General features: G+C 36.9%; 1 protein-coding gene across 3 annotated transcripts in view; it reads left to right on the top strand.

Annotated features, from left to right (window-relative positions):
• si:dkey-61l1.4 (collagen alpha-1(I) chain) overlaps positions 1-21,035 on the top strand; it is a 52,551-nt gene that overhangs the window by 8,414 nt on the left and 23,102 nt on the right. Inside the window, exons 2-7 of one of the 3 annotated variants that reach the window (XM_048187638.1) lie at positions 7,080-7,260; positions 9,921-10,079; positions 10,482-10,674; positions 11,181-11,309; positions 14,019-14,153; positions 19,820-20,452. In XM_048187638.1, coding sequence (XP_048043595.1) covers positions 7,080-7,260; positions 9,921-10,079; positions 10,482-10,674; positions 11,181-11,309; positions 14,019-14,153; positions 19,820-20,452 — 1,430 coding nt within the window. Of the gene's footprint in view, positions 1-7,079; positions 7,261-9,920; positions 10,080-10,481; positions 10,675-11,180; positions 11,310-14,018; positions 14,154-16,778; positions 16,925-19,819; positions 20,453-21,035 lie in introns of those variants that run through there. The other 2 variants (XM_048187639.1, XM_048187640.1) reach the window with 2 other exon arrangements.

Here is a 21,035-nt window from a genome sequence, read left to right as displayed (position 1 = left end):
CCTCAGAGCTCAGACATGACCTTATCAGAAACTGCTCCTATTTTTTTGCTTTATTAAATTAATCTAATTGTTAATTCAGACTCAAACTGTTACAAAGCTGACATTGAGATTTACAGGAACAAGTTATTTAGCAAAACCAACATGTGAATTTATTGTAATATTTAATGTATTTAATGCTGTTACACAAATTGTGACTGTTCCACCATGTTTCGAATCAAGAAGTTTTATTCCATAAATACTTAAAATGTAATTTCCACATAATGCTATTAAACACAATATAAGGTTGAACTGACATTTGTTATGTTTTTTTTTTTTCTATGAAGTCCACAATACCAAAGTGCCCATTGTTGAAGAAACAGCCACAGACAAACTGATTCTGTAAGTAATTAGAAAACTGAGGCAAAGACATTGCTCTGATTTAGGTGCCCCAGAGGAATATAAATGTTATCAGTACATAGACTAGGATGGAAAAAGAAAGATTGAATGTCTTTCAAAACATCCTGAAACTCTGTGAATGTTGATCATCGAGCCATTCCTAATTCCTTAATGTGTTTCCTAATTGCCTAAACAGGACAGAGCTGAAGTGTGTTTAGGGAATAATGCTTCACAGGCTTTAATGAGTCTTCCTCACTCCCTGTCTGCCACACGCCACACATAACCAGAGCCCATTAAATATTATGGGGGTCAGTTCATGTTTTTAGAAGTTCATGCTGTTGATTTGCCAATCTTCTTTCATTCAGATGTGCATATGACAATCAGCATTTCTAATTAAGAACATTTATTCATTATCCCTGCTGAAATCATTTTATGCTGGTACAGACTGTTTTTTGTTGTTTTGGTGTTGTGCTAGTTGGGTGAACAGCATAGTCTTTTTGATAAATATGGTTGGTACCGGACATATTGGAATATGAAGTAATTCTCATGGTTGCTTCTCATTTAAGTGTACTTGTGGATTTTGATTACTCAGGGTCACCCTGCAATGTTAAAATATTTTTCCACCTTCAAGGGGAGAAATGAAAAGTGCTTTAAGAGGTTGAGTTTTAGGTGAAGGCGACAGAATGTCCAGAAGATTTTATTACCTGCCAATGTGAGTTAGGATGCTGTTACATTTACCATTGTTTGGCGAACATTCATAGGCGAAATCCAGTCATTTCAATAGGAATCTGTATAATCTGGAATTTCGCATAAGGGTGAAAGATTTCCCCTCACCGATTTCCGCAAAGGGTTCAAGTTGGTAATACTGATTTGGCCATGCAGAGGCCTCTTTCAAAGAAATCGCCACTAGAGAAATCTTTTACTTTTAAAAATTCATTTCCCTCCGTTTGGGTGTCAGGCGGCGTCCCATCTTCAGTCTTGTAATGAAAGGGATACAAACCCTCAGTCCTTCTCTGATTACACTTCACAGTACAATTGGAAGAAAGGAAACAGCTTAGGAAATGGAGTCTCATCCCTCTTTATTCCGTAATTGCAACCGCAAGACTTTTGTTAAGCGAACCGTCCATGTAAATGAAACACAAACCGCCGTAAGGGGGGCTAATTGGGCATTAAATGGGAAATAAATATAGCCAAACAACAGACCTGAAACTGGGAGCATGCTAGATAAATGGACTTTTGGAAATTACAGATTGGCATTCAATATCCAGTTCCTGTGGAAACAACAGACAGGTAATTCGAGAGGGAAGGGGAAACATTTTTTAAATGGTGTTTCTTATTTTTAGTAGCGTTTCATTTTTTTTTTTTTTTTTTTTTTTTTTTTTTTTTTTTTTCCATTAATGCAACTACAGTTAATTTCAGTAAGCCAAGTGACATTTTGCTGCCTCATGCAGTAAATGTGTTGTTGTTGTCACACAATGTAAAACATATGAGTGATTGAGTCTTCATCTTACTGTATGTGTTTAATGCATGGAACTTTTAAAGGGTTTTTGATTGTACAAATGATTGTAAATACTTTAGAACTTAACCCTTGTGCATTCAAAAAAAAAAAAGTTACACATAGGTGCAAAATGGACAAAAATGTCCATGTCCAAAAACTGTCATAAAATATGATTTATTAATATTTTTTTCCACTTTCACTGATGTCAATTTTTTAACCAGCATCTGTTCTATCCATAGATACCAAACATTCATTAAGAACTGTAACCCTTTAAATGCTTGTTTGTTTACATAATGTCATAGGTGTTTTTTTATGAAAAAATTAAAAATTGTAGTTTATTTTCATAAACTAAATGCTAAGTGGATTTTTTTTTCTTTGCTTATTAGATTCTTGGGTGTGTCAATGAAGAACAACAACATTAATTTTGAGGCATTTATATTTTTTATGTAGTGTCAGATTTTTTACAAAAATATTATATATTAATATTTTTTTCCACTTTAACTGACTGTTTTTTTTTTTTTATCAGCATCTCTTCTATTCATAACTACCAAACATTCATTCATTTTCAGAATTTTAACGCTTTACAAATCGATTTCTTTACATCCTCAGCTTCTAATGCACTTGTGTGCTCACTGTCAGTGGGCAACACTAGCTCCTCTGCTGAGTAACGTCTCTTCATCTTGCAAACAATGAAATGATCAACCCCTCAAGCACCACATATTTATAAGTTTGGCTGTGTGAACTCAAACTTTGTATAAAATCTATCAGACTAAACAATCAGCATTTTCTTGTGGTGAAAACTAAAACAATGTGTTTAGGGGCTTCTGAACTTCTACTTCAAATTCAAGCGCACCTTTTATCTCCGTACAAAAACAATAACAAGTGAAAAAGTGTAATCAAGGGTTAATATGCGTGTTTGAGTGAAAAAGAAAAGCTCATTAACCTTCTTTGACCTTTTTCATAGTTTTCACATGGCCCTATGACCCTGCCAAGGGTGTGACTCATACATGGAGTGTGATTTTTGATTGCCAGTACAATATAATTTCTTTTAAACTGATTACACGCATTAAATTTTCAGTAAACACATGCAAACTACACTCTGACATCCTTACCAACATACCCACACAATTATAGCTGCATTATTTTTCCATTTGACTCTATAATAGACTATAATATGCATAAGCAGAAAACACAAATAAAGCAAGTATTTCTTTTATATGCCATATTTGAAAATATGGCCAAAAAATGGTAAAAAAATTTAAATTTGAAGCCTTGGCGATAGAATGAATGCCTATTTGCAAATATTGTGTAATTTTATAGTCAAATGGCCCTGGGTTAAAAAAAAATGCAGTTTTAATGGGTTTCAATGTGGACATTTTTGTCCTTAAGTCTGAGTGTCCTGAGCGTGAAGGAAATTTTTTGAAGGAAATGAGGGTAAAATATTAAAATTCCAATAAAAATAAACACCTGAGCCAAAATTCTTGTAGTTGGCATTAACAAAGGCACACTTATAACAAAAAACAAAACTGAAATGGACAAAAATGTCCATAAGGTTGCACAAGGGTTAAATATTTTTGCAAAGATATCATAAAAAGGCCGGGATGAAATGTCCCACGAATGTCACATTTTATCCTTTGTGTAAGTAAGGCGCAACACTGATATGTACATGGATATTAATGACTGTGTCTGATGAATGCTTGTTCAGCTGTGCTCTAGGAGGAGGCATGAGTACCCACTGACACTTGATCTTAGACCATTTTGTCGCTTTTCTAAACATTCTCATTCTTGACATGGTTTGGTGTGTGTTAGTCATAGATCAGCATATGTGGACAATGAATACCTGCAAAACACAATTACCACAAGCCAAGGTGGGAAAGGGAATGTCAGTTTTGCACATGGTCTCAAGATGTTAGATCATTTCTCCCCTTTAACCTGTTCAAGTCACTCCATTTTCTTTGAAAGTGATGTACTCTTCTGATCTGGCTCCGCTCTAACCCCATAGACATCATATTGAGCTGTTTAAAGTCTTGTGTTACAGCCATGTGGTCTGTATGTTATGGGGTGATGCACGCCTCCCTTTGAAGTCCTGCAAAACTTTCACTGCAAAGAAACTGATTTTGTTAATCAATGTTTGCATATAATCCTAAACTCAATTTTTAAGTAACTTATAAACTACATCTTTCTATCACCTAACCTGACCCCCAGCCCCTACCCCTAAACATAAACCTAACCTAACCTTTTTTTTTCTTTGCTTATTAGATTCTTGGGTGTGTCAATGAAGAACAACAACATTAATTTTGAGGCATTTATATTTTTTATGTAGTGTCAGATTTTTACAAAAATATTATATATTAATATTTTTTTCTACTTTAATTGACTGTTTTTTTTTTTTTTTTTTTTATCAGCATCACAGCATCACTGGTTAATTATAAACTAGTGAGCCGTTGGTGTTCAACAAGTTTCACCGTATTAATGAGTAAATTTTTTTTTTTTTTTTTTTTTAACATTTGAGGATATTTTGGACCTCACAAGTATAGTAAAAAACCTACACGCAGACACACACACTGGGTTGTGTTTTATGGGGAGGATTTTTGTACTGTACAAACTGTATATTCTGTCCCCTACCCCTAAACCTACCCATCACAGAAGGCTTTCTGCGTCTCTCCTTAAAAAAAAAAAAAAAAAAAAAAAACATAATTTAGTATGATTTAAAGGCTGTTTTCCTTATGGGGACCAAAAATGTGCCCACAAGGTCAATAAATTATAGATATAGATTGACAGTACTGTGGCGGTGATTCATAATCAGATATTAATACATAATAATTAAAATTTGTTTGGTGTCTTTGATGCTGAATTGGTTTTGTGAAAATAAAATGCAATGTCAATGTCATCAACATTTCTTTGTTTTTTTTTTCATGTTTCTGTATTATTTTAATATTTAAAACATTAATTTTATAACATTATTTCTGCCAGCATTCCTGTGTAATACATTATGCTGCCTTTGTGCAGCTTTAAACATATGTAAATGCATCTGTGATTTATACAATAGCAAAAAGAATTTGGATGTTTAAGACACTTAAAAATGTCAGATTTTCTTTGCATAAGAAACTAAATATCAAGTTGCATAATGTGAGACCTTTCCTAACTTCACTTTTCTAAGTCATTTATTTTTGACCAACTAGTCCCAAAGTCATTTTATTGGATGTACGTCAGTTCACACAGGTATAGTTCATCACATTTTCTATGAACATGTACTATGAACACCAGATAGTGTCAGAATACTTTTTGTCTTAAGGTTGAGCAATACATATATATTGTTTTATCATTTTAAATGTAATAACCTTCTTTTTTTGTGAAATGTTATGCTTCAAAAGTGTGTCAACACTATCTTTCTGTCAAATAAAGGTTAGTTTATGCAATGACATTTATGCATCGTTAGTTCGGATGGATGTTCACGTCAGAAATATCATATATATCAGATTCGAACCTGGATGCCGGATCCCTGTCAGATAATATCCTATTTTGTCTGGTATACAAAAATATATTTCAGTTTTCAGCCTGAGAGTTTGGCTGAGAAAGCCAGGGAACGGCAGAAGCAGGAGACAAAGTGATGATAATAAAAAGAGCAGAGATTTATTGAATAATTTTTTTTTTTTTTTTTATGTACGTTTCAATGCTCAGATTTCGTCTGACCAGTACAAATCCAAAAAGTGTTATTATACCACAGCATGGAAACAATGGAACATTACTGCCACTCAACATCGTCCTGTGGCGCTAAAAACCTTGAAATGGAGACATTCTCTTATCTCTAACTTACCTCTAACATAATTAAATAAAAAATCAAAAGACTATATAAATGGCTAATGATTATAAAATTAAGTACACAACAACACAGATGTATGGTTGCTCTCCTAAAGTAACGCACACAGAGGTTGCTATTCAGTATACTTACAAGTATGACTTAAGTGTTCAAATTCTTTTAGAGTCACTGTGCATAGGCCACATCAGATGCAGCTTCTGAAACATCTTTGCAGTGTAAAATAAAATAAGTTGCATGACCCTTGCAGTGTGTGTGGCTAAACATGTTTTCTGGTTTAGTGTGCTTGTGGTATGTAGAGAATGATGGCGTGTACACCTTTCATCAGGTTATCAGCGAGTGCTCATGTGTGACTGGAGTCTGCTGCTTATGGTCACGCTGCTTTTAGGACTATGAGTGACGACTGAAGCCTGAATGTGAGCGTAAAAAGCCCTTTTCACCACCATGAATGAAACGAGAGAAGTCGGCCACAGCTAAAGAGGAAATACTCCTAACGGAAATCTCTAATCCGGTTGTAAGGTCCATGTATCATGTCTTTACTTGGCTTTGCCATATATGGCTATTGGGATTTGTATTTATGTAGAGGTTAAGTATACAGTGAGTTATTTCAGAATATTTTTCAACATCCATGGAAATGAGCCGTGTCCTTTTTTTATTATTCTTCTTCCTTGAGATTTCTGCTTGAATAGCGGGAACAACTGTGAGTCTGATGTCCAATGAAAATGGAAACATTGCATCATAAAATTACCATCTTGCTTTCTTGATGTGGATTTTGTCTGTCCAAGACCTCTTTTTGTGGTTTGGAAGGATGACCTTCCATCATTAGATATACTTAAGGGGGAAGGGGAAAAGAAGAAGTGGAGTCTTGTAGGGTTTCCCTGGCCATGTTGTGCAGGTGAGGTATGGAAAGTTAATCAAAGACTTGCTCTCTCCAGCCTTGATGTCCTAGGAGGATCAGGTGGGAAAAATGCAGCCCTCCACGGGAATGCTTCACCCCAGAATCATCCATCAGCAATGGTCCTGACTGCGTTTGTGCACGATGGGGTAGGGTCATTTGTGGACAGCGTTTTGAAGGGGAAAGTCATTTTTACATAAGCCCTGGAGATTTGGACAGTTTGAGACTTGCCCTTTTCCCGTAATAGGCTAAAAAAATTCAGCTAGAATGTGAATAAAGCGATGATGCAACATATGAATGTTCTCTCATTATTTTTCAATAATAAATGCCATATCGTGAACATGAATGAATTGCTACTTGATTTAAGTCATTTGTTTGTGTGTAGGTCACTTGCTGAATTTATTAAAATGTCTTTAAGGGCCTTTTCCTTTTCTGTTTTGAGAACAGCTTAGCTTATCCATGTAAACCTTGTTTCTTGTCTTGTGTTTTTACAGAGGGGTTCAACACACATCTGAATCTCTTCACACAAAGGGTGGATTTACTTGAGCAGCTCTCAGGCTTAGTACCAACCAGCAGGAACGTGACCCTTAATGAAGAGGAACAGGGGTGTCCAGTGCTGGACATTGGCCTGTATTCCACACTCACTATGTCCACCCAGGAAGCATTTGGATCAAGGTTTGACATTTTGTTGAAATTTGTTTTTGTTTATTTATTTATTTATTTAAAATAAAAAAGATTTTTTGCTTTTTGACAGATTATGACAATTTTTCATTTAAATTCGAGAAATTAAAAGATTTTTTTTTTTTTTTTTTTAACATTACAGTAATGAGATTTTTTTCTTTTTCATTATGTTTTATTAAAAATGCCATGACTATTTTTAATCTACACTACAGTTGAATTGTTTGGGGTCAGTATTTTTAGAAATTACTACTCTCAGCAATGGTGCATTAAATTGATCAAAAGTGACAGTAATGACTTTTGCATTGTTACAAAAAATTCTATTTCAAATAAATGCTGTTCTGTTAACATTTCTGTTCATCAAAGAATCCTGAAAAAGCATCACAGTATACTATTAAGCAGCACAACCATTTTAAACTGTGATAATAATAATAATAATAATAAATGTTTCTTGAGCACCAAATCAGCATATAAGAATGATTTCTGAAGGATCATGTGACTGAAGACTGGAGTTATGGCTGCTGAAATCACTAGAAATAAATCACATTTTAAAATATGTGACCCTAGACCACAAAACCAGTCATAAGTCGCACAGGTATGTTTATAGCAATAGCCAACAATACTTTGTATGGGTAAAAATTATCGATAATATATTAATATATTAATAATATAGTTTTATTTTATGCCAAAAATCATTAGGATATTAAGTAAAGATCATGTTCCATGATGATATTTTGTAAATTTTCTACCGTAAATATATCAAAAATGTATTTTTGTGAATAGAAATGTGTTGCTAAGAACTTCATTTGTACAACTTTGATTGTCTCAATATTTTGATTTTTTTTTTTTTTTTTGCACCCTCAGATTCCAGATTTTCAAATATCATATATTAAAATTAAATTGTAGTAATACAGGTGCATCTCAATAAACTAGAATGTCATGAAAACGGTTTTTTTTTTCCTTTTTTTTTTTTTTTTCTGTTAATTAAAAAAGTAAAACTTAAATATATTCTAGATTTATTAGACATAAAGTAAAATATTTCCAAACTTTTTTGTTTTCATTTTGATGATTACAGCTTGCTGCTCATCAAAATAAAAAAATCTGTATTTCAAATTATTAGAATATTTAATTTCAAATTCTATTAAATTACCATTCTCAGGGTATAGATACTGGGTTTAGGTCAGTAATGCCAACAGCAGTCATGGGGAAGTCTGCTGACTTGACACTTGTCCAGAAGACGATCATCAAGACCCTCTACAATGAGGGTAAGCCACAGAGGGTCATTGATGAAAGAGCTGGCTGTTCGCAGAGTGCTGTGCCAAAGCATATTCATGGAAAGTTGACTGGAAGGAAAAAGTGTGGTAGGAAAAGGTGTACAAGTGAAAGGAATGACCGCAGGCTTGAGAAGATTGTCAGGCGAAGCTGATTTAAGAACTTAGGAGAGCTTCAAAAGGAGTGGACTGAAGCTGGAGTCAGTGCATCAAGAGCCACCGCAAACAGACGTCTTCAGGAAATGGGCTACAACTGTCACATTCCACATACCAAGCCACTTCTGAACCAAAGACGTAAGAAGCGTCTTACCTGGGCTAAGGAGAAAAAGAACTGGACTGTTGCTCAGTGGTCCAAAGTCCTCTTTTCAGATGAAAGTAAATTTTGCATTTCATTTGGAAATCAAGGTCCCAGAGTCTGGAGGAAGAGTGGAGAAGCACAGAAACAATGTTGCTTGAAGTTCAGTGCGAAGTTTTCACAGTCAGTGATGATTTGGGCTGCCATGTCATCTGCTGGTATTGGTCCACTGTGTTTTCTGAAGTCCACAGTCAACGCAGCCATCTACCAGGAAATTTTAGAGCACTTCATGCTTGCTTCTGCTGACAAGCTTTATGGAGATGCTGATTTCATTTTCCAGCAGGATTTGGCACCTGCCCACACTGCCAGAGGTACCAAAAGCTGGTTCAATGACCATGGTGTTACTGTGCTTGATTGGCCAGAAAACTCGCCTGACCTGAACCCCATAGAGAATCTATGGGGTATTGTCAAGAGGAAGATGACAGACACCAGACCCAGGCCGCTATCAAAGCAACCTGGGCTTCCATTACACCTGAGCAGTGCCACAGGCTGATTGCCTACATGCCACGCCACATTGATGCAGTAATTCATGCAAAAGGAGGCCCTACCAAGTATTGTGTGCATAGAAATGAACATGCTTTTCAGAAGCCTGACATTTCTGTTTAAAATATCCTTTTTTCATTGATCTTATGAAGTATTCTGATTTATTGAGATAGTGAATTGGTGGGTTTTTGTTAAATGTGAGCCAAAATCATCACAATTAAAAGAACCAAAGACTTAAAGTACTTCAGTCTGTGTGCATTGAATTTATTTAATACACGTTCCACAATTTGAGTTGAAATACTGAAATAAATGCTTAACATTTCCACGACATTCTAATTTATTGAGATGCACCTATATTTCACAGTATTACAGTTTTACTGTATTTTTAATCAAATAAATGCAGGCTTCATGAGCATAAGACAAAAACATTTAAAAAAATCTTACTGATCCCAAACTTTTAAATGGAAGTGTATGTTTTAAAGTTCTTTCAATTCTAATGAAATCGTTTCAGTCTTGATCCATAAAGTGTCCATGTGTGTTCATATCAGCTTTGCAGATGAATTCAGCGTGCTGATTCAAGTGCGGAGCTCTCAGGATGTGGACCGAAGTTTGTTGACTTTGCTGAACTTCTATAATCACATTTTACTCCAGATCCGTATAGGCCCACACAGCATCACCTTCGTCACCACACAGCAGCGTGACTATGAGTACAAACACCATTTAACACAAGGGATAGTTCACCCAAAAATGAAAATTTGCTGTTAGTTTACTCACCCTCAGGCCATCTAAGATGTAAGTGACTTTTTTTCTATTATTCAGTAGAACAGTAAAGACAATTTTTAGCTGAAAAATGTGGTCCTCTGTGATTCATTTAATGGAAGTCAGTTGGTGCCAGTGATGGCACCCATTGGACCACAGTTTCAGCTAAAAATCTTCTTTACTGTTCTATTGAAGAAAAAAATTCACCTACATCTGGGGTGGCCTGAGGGTGAGTAAATTAACAGCAAATTTTCAATTTTGGGTGAACTATCCCTTTAAGCTTTCACAACACTTAAATAACCTTGTTCTTATAGTGTACTTGAAACTCTGGTGTTTTCCTCTGGGTTCAGGTTTTCAGTGTCAGGACTGTCTGATTCGCAGTGGCACTGGATCTCAGTTGGCGTTGCATTCGAATGGCTGGCTGTGTATGTGGATTGTGTGCTGGTGGAGAAAGTGAGCTGGATGTACCCTTACATGGGCATCACTACAGATGGCCTGCTGATGGTTGGCGGCATCCTGGAGGGGTTTGAGACGCCCTTTGAGGTATTCTTCATTTGTCATATGCAAGAAGAGCATGGAAACTGGAAAGACAGGTACACATAACTATAAGTCAATGTCAAGATGCCATCATGCTTGGGCAACCAGCTCTTCCTAATGTCATTGATTAAAGACTCTAAAAATGTCATACTACAGTACAGTGGTTTAGAAGAATGTTTATTGAAGAAACTAGAGCTATCCTGCTAATGTAACACTAGCAATGCGTCATGGGAAACATGTCTGGCTGCCACACCAATTTGCTTTCCTGCTGTGAAAACCATCATCTCAATGACTTTAACTTAAAAATGAATGGTCAAACAGCATGCCAGGAGTTACAATGAGGTTTTATCATGGCGACTGTAATATCAAGTTCACAATTCATCCTAAATTAATGAGGCATGTGAGTGAACATTTGACCAACACTCTTGTGAATCAATGCTGAAATAATAGGTTGTAATGTAGATGATGTCATAGCTCAGATTTGTCTTTGACGTCTGTGTCTTTCTTCACAGGGAGAGCTGAGACAGATGACCTTCATAATGGGAGATGCAAATGCTGCCAAGGATCATTGTGCTCCTCATCAGCATATATGTGAGCCGTTGAAAGGACACAGCTTTCTTGAGACAGAAAGTAGCACTGAGGTACAGTTGTGGACTTGGTGTACTTGAAAGCAGTTATATGAACTCTGTCTACGATATGGTCCTTTTTTCATCATGTTCTTTAAGCTGATGTCTTTTTTTAGTTAACTAAAATATGACGAGAAAAAAACAACATCACCAAGATACTAACAAGGCACTGACCATTTGAAATTATCGAATTCTTTCTTGATTTTTCTCCTTCAAAACATTGTTAATCATAGTCAATATTGTTAGAGATACAGTGGTGGTCAAAATTATTGGCACCCTTGGTAAATATGATCAAAGATGACTATAAAAATAAATCTGCATTGTTTATCCTTTTGATCTATAATTCAAAATATTAGCAAAAATCTAACCTTTCATTGAAGGATAAGAATTGAAAGTGGGGGAAAATCACATTATAAAATAAATGTTTTTCTCCAAAACACATTGGTCACAATTATTGGCACCCTTTTATTCAATACTTTTTACAACCTCCTTTTGCCAACACAACAGCTCTGAGTCTTCACCTATAATGCCTGATGAGTTTGGAGAACACCTGACAAGAGATCAGAGACCATTCCTTATGCAGAATCTCTCCAGATCCTTCAGATTCCCAGCTCCATGTTGGTGCTTCTTCTCTTCAGTTCTGTCAGGGCAACTCTCGGAGTGTTTGCATGGTAATGGATATGACAATGTAGATATATTTGGTCTTGGCGGAATAGATCTGCTACGCTGCTGCTGTTGATTATTGCTGCTGCTGCTGCAGAGCAAGTACAGGACTTGCTACTGCCAATACATACACGACACACTGCTGTGAGCAAGTAAGACATGCTGCTGCTTTTCAAATATAGGGTACATGAATAACTGTAGCAGATCTATACAGGTGGAGCTGGGGAAGGTGGAGGGTTTCTGAAGCACGCTGCGCTGCTAAGTAATGCTAACTCATGTATTTAAAGATTAGGCACACAAGCTCATTGGATACTAATACAGCAGGAACCAACCATCTGTGACCTATAGATAATGATGCGATAATTAGCAGGTTGTGTTAAAGGACCTATTAGCCTGCCCATTAGAGTTTCATGCCAGAACTTTGTATTTCTGTCATGACAACTCTCGGAGTGTTTGCATGGTAATGGATATGACAATTGAGATATATTTGGTCTTGGCGGAATAGATCTGCTACGCTGCTGCTTTATTGCTGCTGCTGCTGCTGCTGCTGCTGCAGAGCAAGTACGGGACTTGCTACTGCCAATACACGACACGCTGCTGTGAGCAAGTAAGATATGCTGCTGCTGTACAATATAACTTACATGAATAACCCCCCAACAGAGCAGGTGACATGATATTGGACAATACAAGCCCGGTGTATTGTATGTCAGAGATCCCCCATCGATGCAGAAGGCAAGATGATGATTCACCATCAACCCCCAGCAGATCTACCGCCAAAACATATGTACTGCTGCTGCTCCAAAGAGCCATAGGAACAGTGTGCATGCTATCTATGTGTGCCTGGCCCATTTTTGCCACAACTAAGTAATTCTGGGCTGTAAGGCTTGGCTCTAGTGGCCTATTAGACTATGTGTGCCTGGGCTACCACGCCGAATGGCTTATCTTTAGTGAACAATATGGCTATGTGTGCCTGTGCTACCACGCCGAATGGCTTAGCTCTAGTGAACGATATGGCTATGTGTGCCTGGGCTACCACGTTGAATGGCTTAGCTCTAGTGAATGATATGGCTATGTGTGCCTGGGCTACCACACCGAATGGCTTAGCTCTAGTGAACGATATGGCTATGTGTGCCTGGGCTACCACGCCGAATGGCTTAGCTCTAGTGGCCTATGTCTATGTGTGTCTGAGCCAAAAGGCTCAAACGTAGCAATTAGAACGCAAATTACGTGTGGCTTTAACAAATGATAAACGTTGCAGGCTAATAGAGGCAGAGAGAGAGATTTCTGACTGACATGCTGACACCGCTCAGATCAACAAAGCGTGTCCATAACTCTGCTATACTGCCTGCCGCTGCAACACACCACATACAGAAAACGCCTAATGTTTTATAAAAATTATACAGATTATGACACAAATACATATTATCAACTGAGGCTCTTGCTTCGTTTGAAGAATACATGGAACTGCCTTGGCCCGCTCTAAGGTAAGCAGAAATGATAAATATCATTCTACGTGAAATCCATTAAATGACTTAGCCTAACTTTACCGACCTTGCAAAATCGCTGTTCGTCCTGTAGTATGAAAAAGTATATGCCCAATAAAATCCGAATACAGCTGCTCACGTACTTAGTATGTAAATAAGATGAAAACATTGTTTGAAACATGGGGATTTTCAATGCTTTAGCCATTTTCTTACAGACACTTTGTATTTTGTGAAGCTCAACAATCTTTTGCTGCACATCAGAACTATATTCTTTGGTTTTACTCATTGTGACGAATGATTACGGGAATTTGGCCTTTGTGTTTCCTCATGTTTATACTCCTGTGGAACAGGAAGTCATGGCTGGACAATTTCATGTTCATGATCACCCTGGTATGCTAAAAAAAATGTAAAAATGAATGGGAATATACTTCAGAGATATTTTACTCATAAAAAATTCTAGGGGTGCCAATAATTGTGGCCAACGTGTTTTGGAGAACATTTATTTCATAATTCTGGTAAAATCTTGTTCCACTGAATATAACGTTTTTTTAGTGACATCTTGTTTTCCTCTATTCAGAGCCCTTTGTCATCCTCAACCGGCTCAACAGTAGACAGAACTTTCTCATCAGATCCCTCTACTGGCACTGACGATACTGCCAATATTCTTTCAGTTCTAGAGTTCAGGCCTGAACCCAGAGAATCAAATGTCTTGGTAAGAGACATCCCAATGTTAGTTAGAGATCAATTTACAAGCGATATGTTTATGAATTATAGCATAAAAGCTACTACCATACCGTACTACCGTACTACCATACCATTCAAATAAACCTCAGCTTGAGAAGAGAGAGATGGATGACTTTAAAGGTCAGGAAATTGAATAAATGAGAAAGAAGGGATCACTCGGGCTTCTCATTTGTCCTCATAAAGCTGTTGCTGTATTTTCCTTCACGGAGAGGGTGATGATGAATTATCCTCATGGGAACTCTCTCATTTCAGCATGGTGCTGTAACAGAGAGGAGCTGTGCTGAGATGTGGGCCATGGATTTTTTGATAAACGCCCCGTCTGGGAGAGTAAGACCGGGTAGCCTGAGAGCTCGCTGGTGTACTCCAGGAACGGCTCCAAAGCTTGCACATCGCCTGGAAAGTCATTAGACACCTTATTTACTTTTGCACTGTGCACTGCAGGACATAATTTTAAAAGTTTACCGGGCTTACGTTTAACATACTCTACATTTATGATTTGATTGTTAAAGACTGCACCTCACAAGCTTGTGCTTATGATTCAACCTGCAGTATTTTGCTCGACACTGCCCGCATATTAGTTGGCTGTGGGTGTGCCGCCTCTTTACATAATGTTGTCTGTTATCAGCTGAATAGAGTCTAATACACTACTGTACAAAACAGCCACATTTGACAAAATAGCCTCCTCCCCTAAACGCTAGGCAATGTGCTGAATTGTGGCAGATATAATCCTAGATTGAATCTTTTACGTGATCATTCCTGTATGGAGTAATTATAGATGAGGCAGAGGAACTGTGGGAGTTCTGTTCTCCACATGTCCGTTAGCACAGCATGGAAATGTTCCTGGAAATGTTTGTCTGTCATCCATTTATATATCTGGCCTCATAAATTTTAGATGTATTATTACTATCTCTGCACTGTAATTTAGTGCAAAGGGTTAGTTCACCCAAAAATGAAAATTCTGTCATTTATTACTCACCCTCGTGTCGTCCCACATCTTTGTTCATCTTCGGAACACAAGTTAAGATCTTTTTGATATAATGTAATTTGTAATAAATTTATAATAAATAAAGTTTAAAAAGCTTTTTCACTAGTGGTCTCAGACATTTGAACCACAGTATAGATGTGCACACTGTGTATGTTAGATGAAAAGACCATCTCCCATCATTTCTTGTGGTTTCTGCTGCTTGATTAATTAGGCTATGTGGAATCATTGCTTCCAACACCCACCACCAGTGAAATTGTGAAAACCTCAGAGTCAGGGTCCCACAGGAAAGTCAGGCAACAGAGTTTTCATCTGTGATTGATCTCCTTGAGTTACCTCTGTAACCATGGCAGCCATTACCACTAATCCTCTCTGTTTTAATGACCTTGTGGTCAAGCAGCATCCCACTGCTTTGATTCTGAGAGCTGGAGGTCTGCTCAAAAACTTGCTTTGAATCAATCTAACCCCATCAAGTTTATTTCTAGAGCAAGTTGTCATTTCTAATTGATGGTTCATCAGTGCTTTCATAAATCTGTCTCTTCTCTGCTGCTTTTTTGTGTGTCCGTCTCAGCAGGCTTTAGTTGTCTGAATGTGTTTTTGATTTGTCACGGTTTATCAGTGATGGAGAAATCTGGTGTGTTTATGCAAAATCTAAAGTAGCTTCTAATTTGGTTCTAAAACTGACTTTGTCTGATATGAAGTTTCCAAACATGTCCTCTTTGCCTTTCTTATCTATCAAGCTAATAAGCTTTAAAAATGATTTAAAAAAAAAGTGCCATGAATGTAGTCCATATATGCTATATTCCAAGTCTTTGTTTAAGGAAAAACACCGAAATTTGCCCATTGGTAATCTTCTCCAAACATAGCTCTTAAATGTCATTCATGTTCACATATATTATGGCATGTCAAAGGCTTGACTTCAATAATGCCAAATGCCATTGGTTCTTGTGTCTTATAATCAATTTGCATGTTTAAAATCGGCTATGTTAGATTTGACAGCTACAGTGGAGGGGATTTTAGCTTTCTGTTAGTCATAGGAGACTTAAAATATAGCACGTGTGTCATACGGAGCCATTTTATGATACTTTTATGGTGTGTTTTTGTCATTTTTGTACAACCTTTGCTCACCGTTGACATTTGTTGTATGGAGATTAGCAGCATGAACGTTCTGCTAAATATCTCTTTTGTGTTCCATGGAAGAAGACATGAATGATAGAATTTTCATTCTTAAAAGTTTCTTTTAATTTAACTCCAGCAGCTTCCACCTTAAAAACCATCAGTTTCATCCCATTTTCTTTAAATTTAAGCCAATATTACAAAGTACATACTACATACACTACCATTCAAAAACATTTTAAAAAATCTTGCTAAGCCCAAATAATTAAACATTAGTATATGTTCTCCATCACCCTGAAAACATCCTAATAGCCCATTTTCTTCTGCAGACATAATCCAAATGGGACACTACAATTTTATTTGGGTGCTGTTCATCTTAATGGCTGCCTGAAGGTTTTGTTGGCTTTAGTGTGTGATGCCTGGGCACAGCTCCTGTGTCTGGGAGGTTCTCTCTCTGGGAGGGCACTTGGAGAAAGCCTGCACTGTCTGGGAGCTTTAGCAGGGATATAGAGACTGTGTTGCAGTGTGTATTTCCAGAAATCATGGTGTGCTGTGGCTGTATGGGATGTTACCTTGTACTAGATCTCCTTCTGCTTGGATTGCATGTGGAATTGCATGTGGAGGGCAAATGGAAAGCCATGGTATGAAACAAATACATGTCTTTCCTTTGAATTGTGCTTAATTTCATTATTCATTATTAGATGGTCTGATTTTGTTTGGATGTTTAGTGCAAGTAACATGTAAACCAACATGAAAATGATTATTTTTATATTAAACATTTTGGTAACACTTTTTAGTTAAAGCTCTTATGTATAATGCATTATAAAGGTATTCATAATGTACATTAAAATGCATTAAAATATTTGCAGTTTCCTTGTTACACCTGAAATTGTTGTTTTTAATGTGTTTTAATGCATTATACTTTCTAAAGGTGTAACATAAGTTATTATAATGTATTATAACTGTGGTTACAATTATTCATGAGACCATACAATGCATTATAAGGTGCATTACAAGATATAATTAATACATTAAAATACTTTTATTATGCATTATATATATAAAGGCTTTAAGTAAGGTGTTACCAAATTTTTGTATGATGTTTTTATCCTATTATACATCTTTCTGCTTATTTCATTCCAAAGACAGAATATGCAAATGTATAATATCATACTGTATTGTTTGAGCGTAGACGGTTCTTGTATGAGCTGACGTGTCCACACATAGCTTTGGTAGGAGTGGGTTTAGATCTCTTTGCCCAATCGTTGCATAAATCAACAATGGAGACCTTCCCATGAACACTTTCACTTGCTGAACAGGGCTAAACTAAGAGGGTAAATGGGCTGGAAACTACAAGTTGTTATCTGATTGACCTGAGGTGCTGAGGTCATTGGTAGCCAAGTAAACTGTATGTTCTATAATTGTTTTCTTCTTTACCAATTGCATCATGATTTCCTTTCTGATGATCCACAAAAATGTTCTGATGGAAAGGTAAGATTAGCCAAGCTGGGTCCTTCAACAAATGACCTGTAAGGATTTCCCACATACCTGTGTTTTAACTTTTGATTTATGGCGTCTCTTCTCATTTACTGTTGGGTCAGCAGTGATGAAAACTGATAATATCCTGCTCGGGGCCTTGGGTTCCAAGCTCTGACATTGTACTTCATCATTTTCCAGTCTCTGTGAAACATTTGTTTATAGTGGTAAACCTCCAGACTGAGTTAGTAGTTATGATCTTCTCACTGGCAGATGCTTAATCTGATATTGTCTCAGTCACTTTCAGTTTTAGGTCTTTAGCATTATAGACTTTTGGCTTGATTCAATTTTATTGTCAAATACTATACAAAGCCAATGAAAACACTTCTAACCAGAAGTACCATAATTAGATAGCATATAAATAAATTATGGTAAAATGCAAATAACAAAGTGCAAATGATCATTCTAATGCCGAAAAAGTGGTATTTGGATGATTTTGGACTCATAAGTCATACTTTATAAATGTTTTAATTTCATTACATTAGGAATATCATATAGTGTTTGCACTATATTGTATATACACTGCCTGGACAAAAAAAAAATCATTATTTTGCATATCGCTGCAATCATTATTGCTGTGATTATTATGTTTCTAGCATGTTATATGTTTGGGAACAGTTCTTTTAACCCTAATTGATGAAGTGTGTTGCTTTTCATTTATTAAACAACCATGTAGGAAGACACACCGTGGCCATATTCCAGGATGAAAATGTGAAGATTCATCAGGCTCAAATTGTGAAAGAATGTGTGGGAGAGAGCATGAAGAATCATTTTCACACATGAATTGGCACCTCTGAGTCCAGACCTTAAATTCATTGAAAGTCTTTGGGATGTGCTGGAGGAGACTTTACAGAGTGCTCACCTCTTGCATTGTCAATACAAGATCTTGACCAAAAGATGATGCAATTCTCAATGGAAATAAATGTTGTGATGAAATTATTTTTCAAAGACAATTTTTATCAATTTAATGTACTAAAAGTATTAATTTCTTTAAAAAAAACTTGCTGACCCCAAACTTTTGAAAAGTACAGTATATAAATTTGTTTATTAGAGGGGTAGCACCTTTTGGTGTTTTGTTGTAGAAACTCTCATTTAAACCTTTTAACATGGAATACGCACCTTTTGTTACCATTTGAATTATCTACATTAGTAGCTCACTTCCTCTCAAACATCCCACTGGCGTATCTTCTGAACAAAGTGTAATTGTGTCTTGTAGCATCTGGTTCTGCTCCAGCTTCTCTCACAGGAGTTGTTCCAGTGTTCGGTACAGTTCCAGCCAAAGATGTAACCTGTAGCACTGAGGAGGGTAAAACAATTATTTGGGGAGCTGTGTCACCCTTGAGAGGATCAAGTGTCCCTCTCATCTGAGGCAGCCGCCTTACAGTGTTAAGTGCCTGACTGCTCTTTCTCTGTAGCTTATTGTTAGAGAAAGAGAGGAGGACAGTGGGATGGAGCCTCTGGGTCTCTGAGCTCAGAATCACATGTAGGCCATTTCCCTTATCGTAATTGATCATCTTTTCGCTTGGTGCAATATTCACTTAATTTTCATGGTACCTCATTTAGTGATCATCTGGCACTTGTTTCCTGGTTTGAAAAGAAAATGTCCTGTCCTGTCCATGTCCTGTTGTATGCTCAGTTAAAATGCTGTTCTCCATAATTAGAATAACTGCTGCCATAATCAATATACAATGTACACAAATATCTCTTTTAAATGGAATTTGGTTTTCCATTGACAGTTGATGCAAATAATGATTGCACTATTACTAAGTAGTACTGACTTTAGTGAATAAGGTCCAAACATGTTTGTGCTGAAAGGAATGACAATGAATTGATTTAAATACCCACAGTGCAACACTACACCCGGTTAAACTAGATTGCAGATGATTGAGTACAACAGGTTCTTGTGCTGAAATGTTTAATGGATTAGCCCCTAAGTGTCTTGTACACCATGCAAAAATGTCCTCACAGTCTATCTCTTGTATTATTTTGTTCTCTTCCAGAACTCCAGTGTCTCTTCTCGGAATGAAGATCTTCATAGTAAATGGAACATTTCATCTTATACGAACAGAACTTCAAAGCATTCAGCTCGTGGCTTTGTAGTGGTGGATGAGTCTGACCGACTCACATCTTCCGCCATTAGCACACATAGCAGGTTTAAGGACACCGTTGACAAAAAGATTCAGTCCACCACCTTCAAATCATCAGACGAGAACTTCACCTCTCAAAAAATAAAAACGGATTTGGGTGAAGGCCGTCTGGAGAGGCTCCCTTCGAAGCCCTCTGGGGACACCGCTGGCCTGGATTCTATTTTGAATGTAAAGACATCAGTCGGTCATAAGGATCTTGTCAGGCCTACAGTCCATCCTGAGTTAAACCAGCTGACTGAAGAAGGTTTCTTACTTCCTTCAAAGAGCTTGTCTGGGTACTCCAGTAAAGTAGTTAAACAGCCTTTGGTTGATGTTCACTCAAAAAAAGGGTATAAAACGCTAATAGGCAGTGGACAAGCTGACTACAAGCACTCAAGCAAGGAACGAGTTGCACATAAACACGGTGATGTTATATTAGGCATGGATGGAAGGAGATACAGGCTCCTCAGTGGACCTCCAGGGCCTGTTGGACCACCAGGGAAAAGAGTGAGTTACCACAACTAAAATGCTGATGAAATGAGGTGAAATTGCATGCTCTCAGGGCATTTTCTTCCTGTAAAATGTGCCAAATTGGAAATCTGAATCCAAAAAAACTTCTCTCACATGGTGGCTGAATAGATTAAACTTGTTTCTATGAATAATATCATTTGTGTCTATGTAATAGAAACAATCTTATGTTTTCAGATGTAAAAATTAAAGGGATACTCTATAGAAATAAATGATCCAAAATCAATTTGAGCAAGTACATAACCAGCCAGTGTTCAAAACTATCTCCTTACCTTAGCCCGATTCACAACAGTCGTAATAATGTGTTCTAATTCGAGTCGTACTAGTAGGTTTCTGCGGGAAATTCAAGCATGTTTACGTAAGGCTGGTAGGCTATATGGCATGTGAGGATGCTGCAGGTGATAGATCATTTATAGCCTTTTCTCACAGCAGCTGCAATAATTAAACTTGACATTTTGATGGCAGATTATATGGTATGACAAATGGACAATGAGAGATTAGACTACAGAAATTGAAATCTACAGGTAACGCTAATATACACTAAATACACATAGTCATACAA

This window comes from Megalobrama amblycephala, linkage group LG4, assembly GCF_018812025.1.
Source record: "Megalobrama amblycephala isolate DHTTF-2021 linkage group LG4, ASM1881202v1, whole genome shotgun sequence".
Taxonomy (NCBI): Eukaryota; Metazoa; Chordata; class Actinopteri; order Cypriniformes; family Xenocyprididae; genus Megalobrama; species Megalobrama amblycephala.
This window is presented reverse-complemented; position numbering and strand designations above follow the sequence as displayed.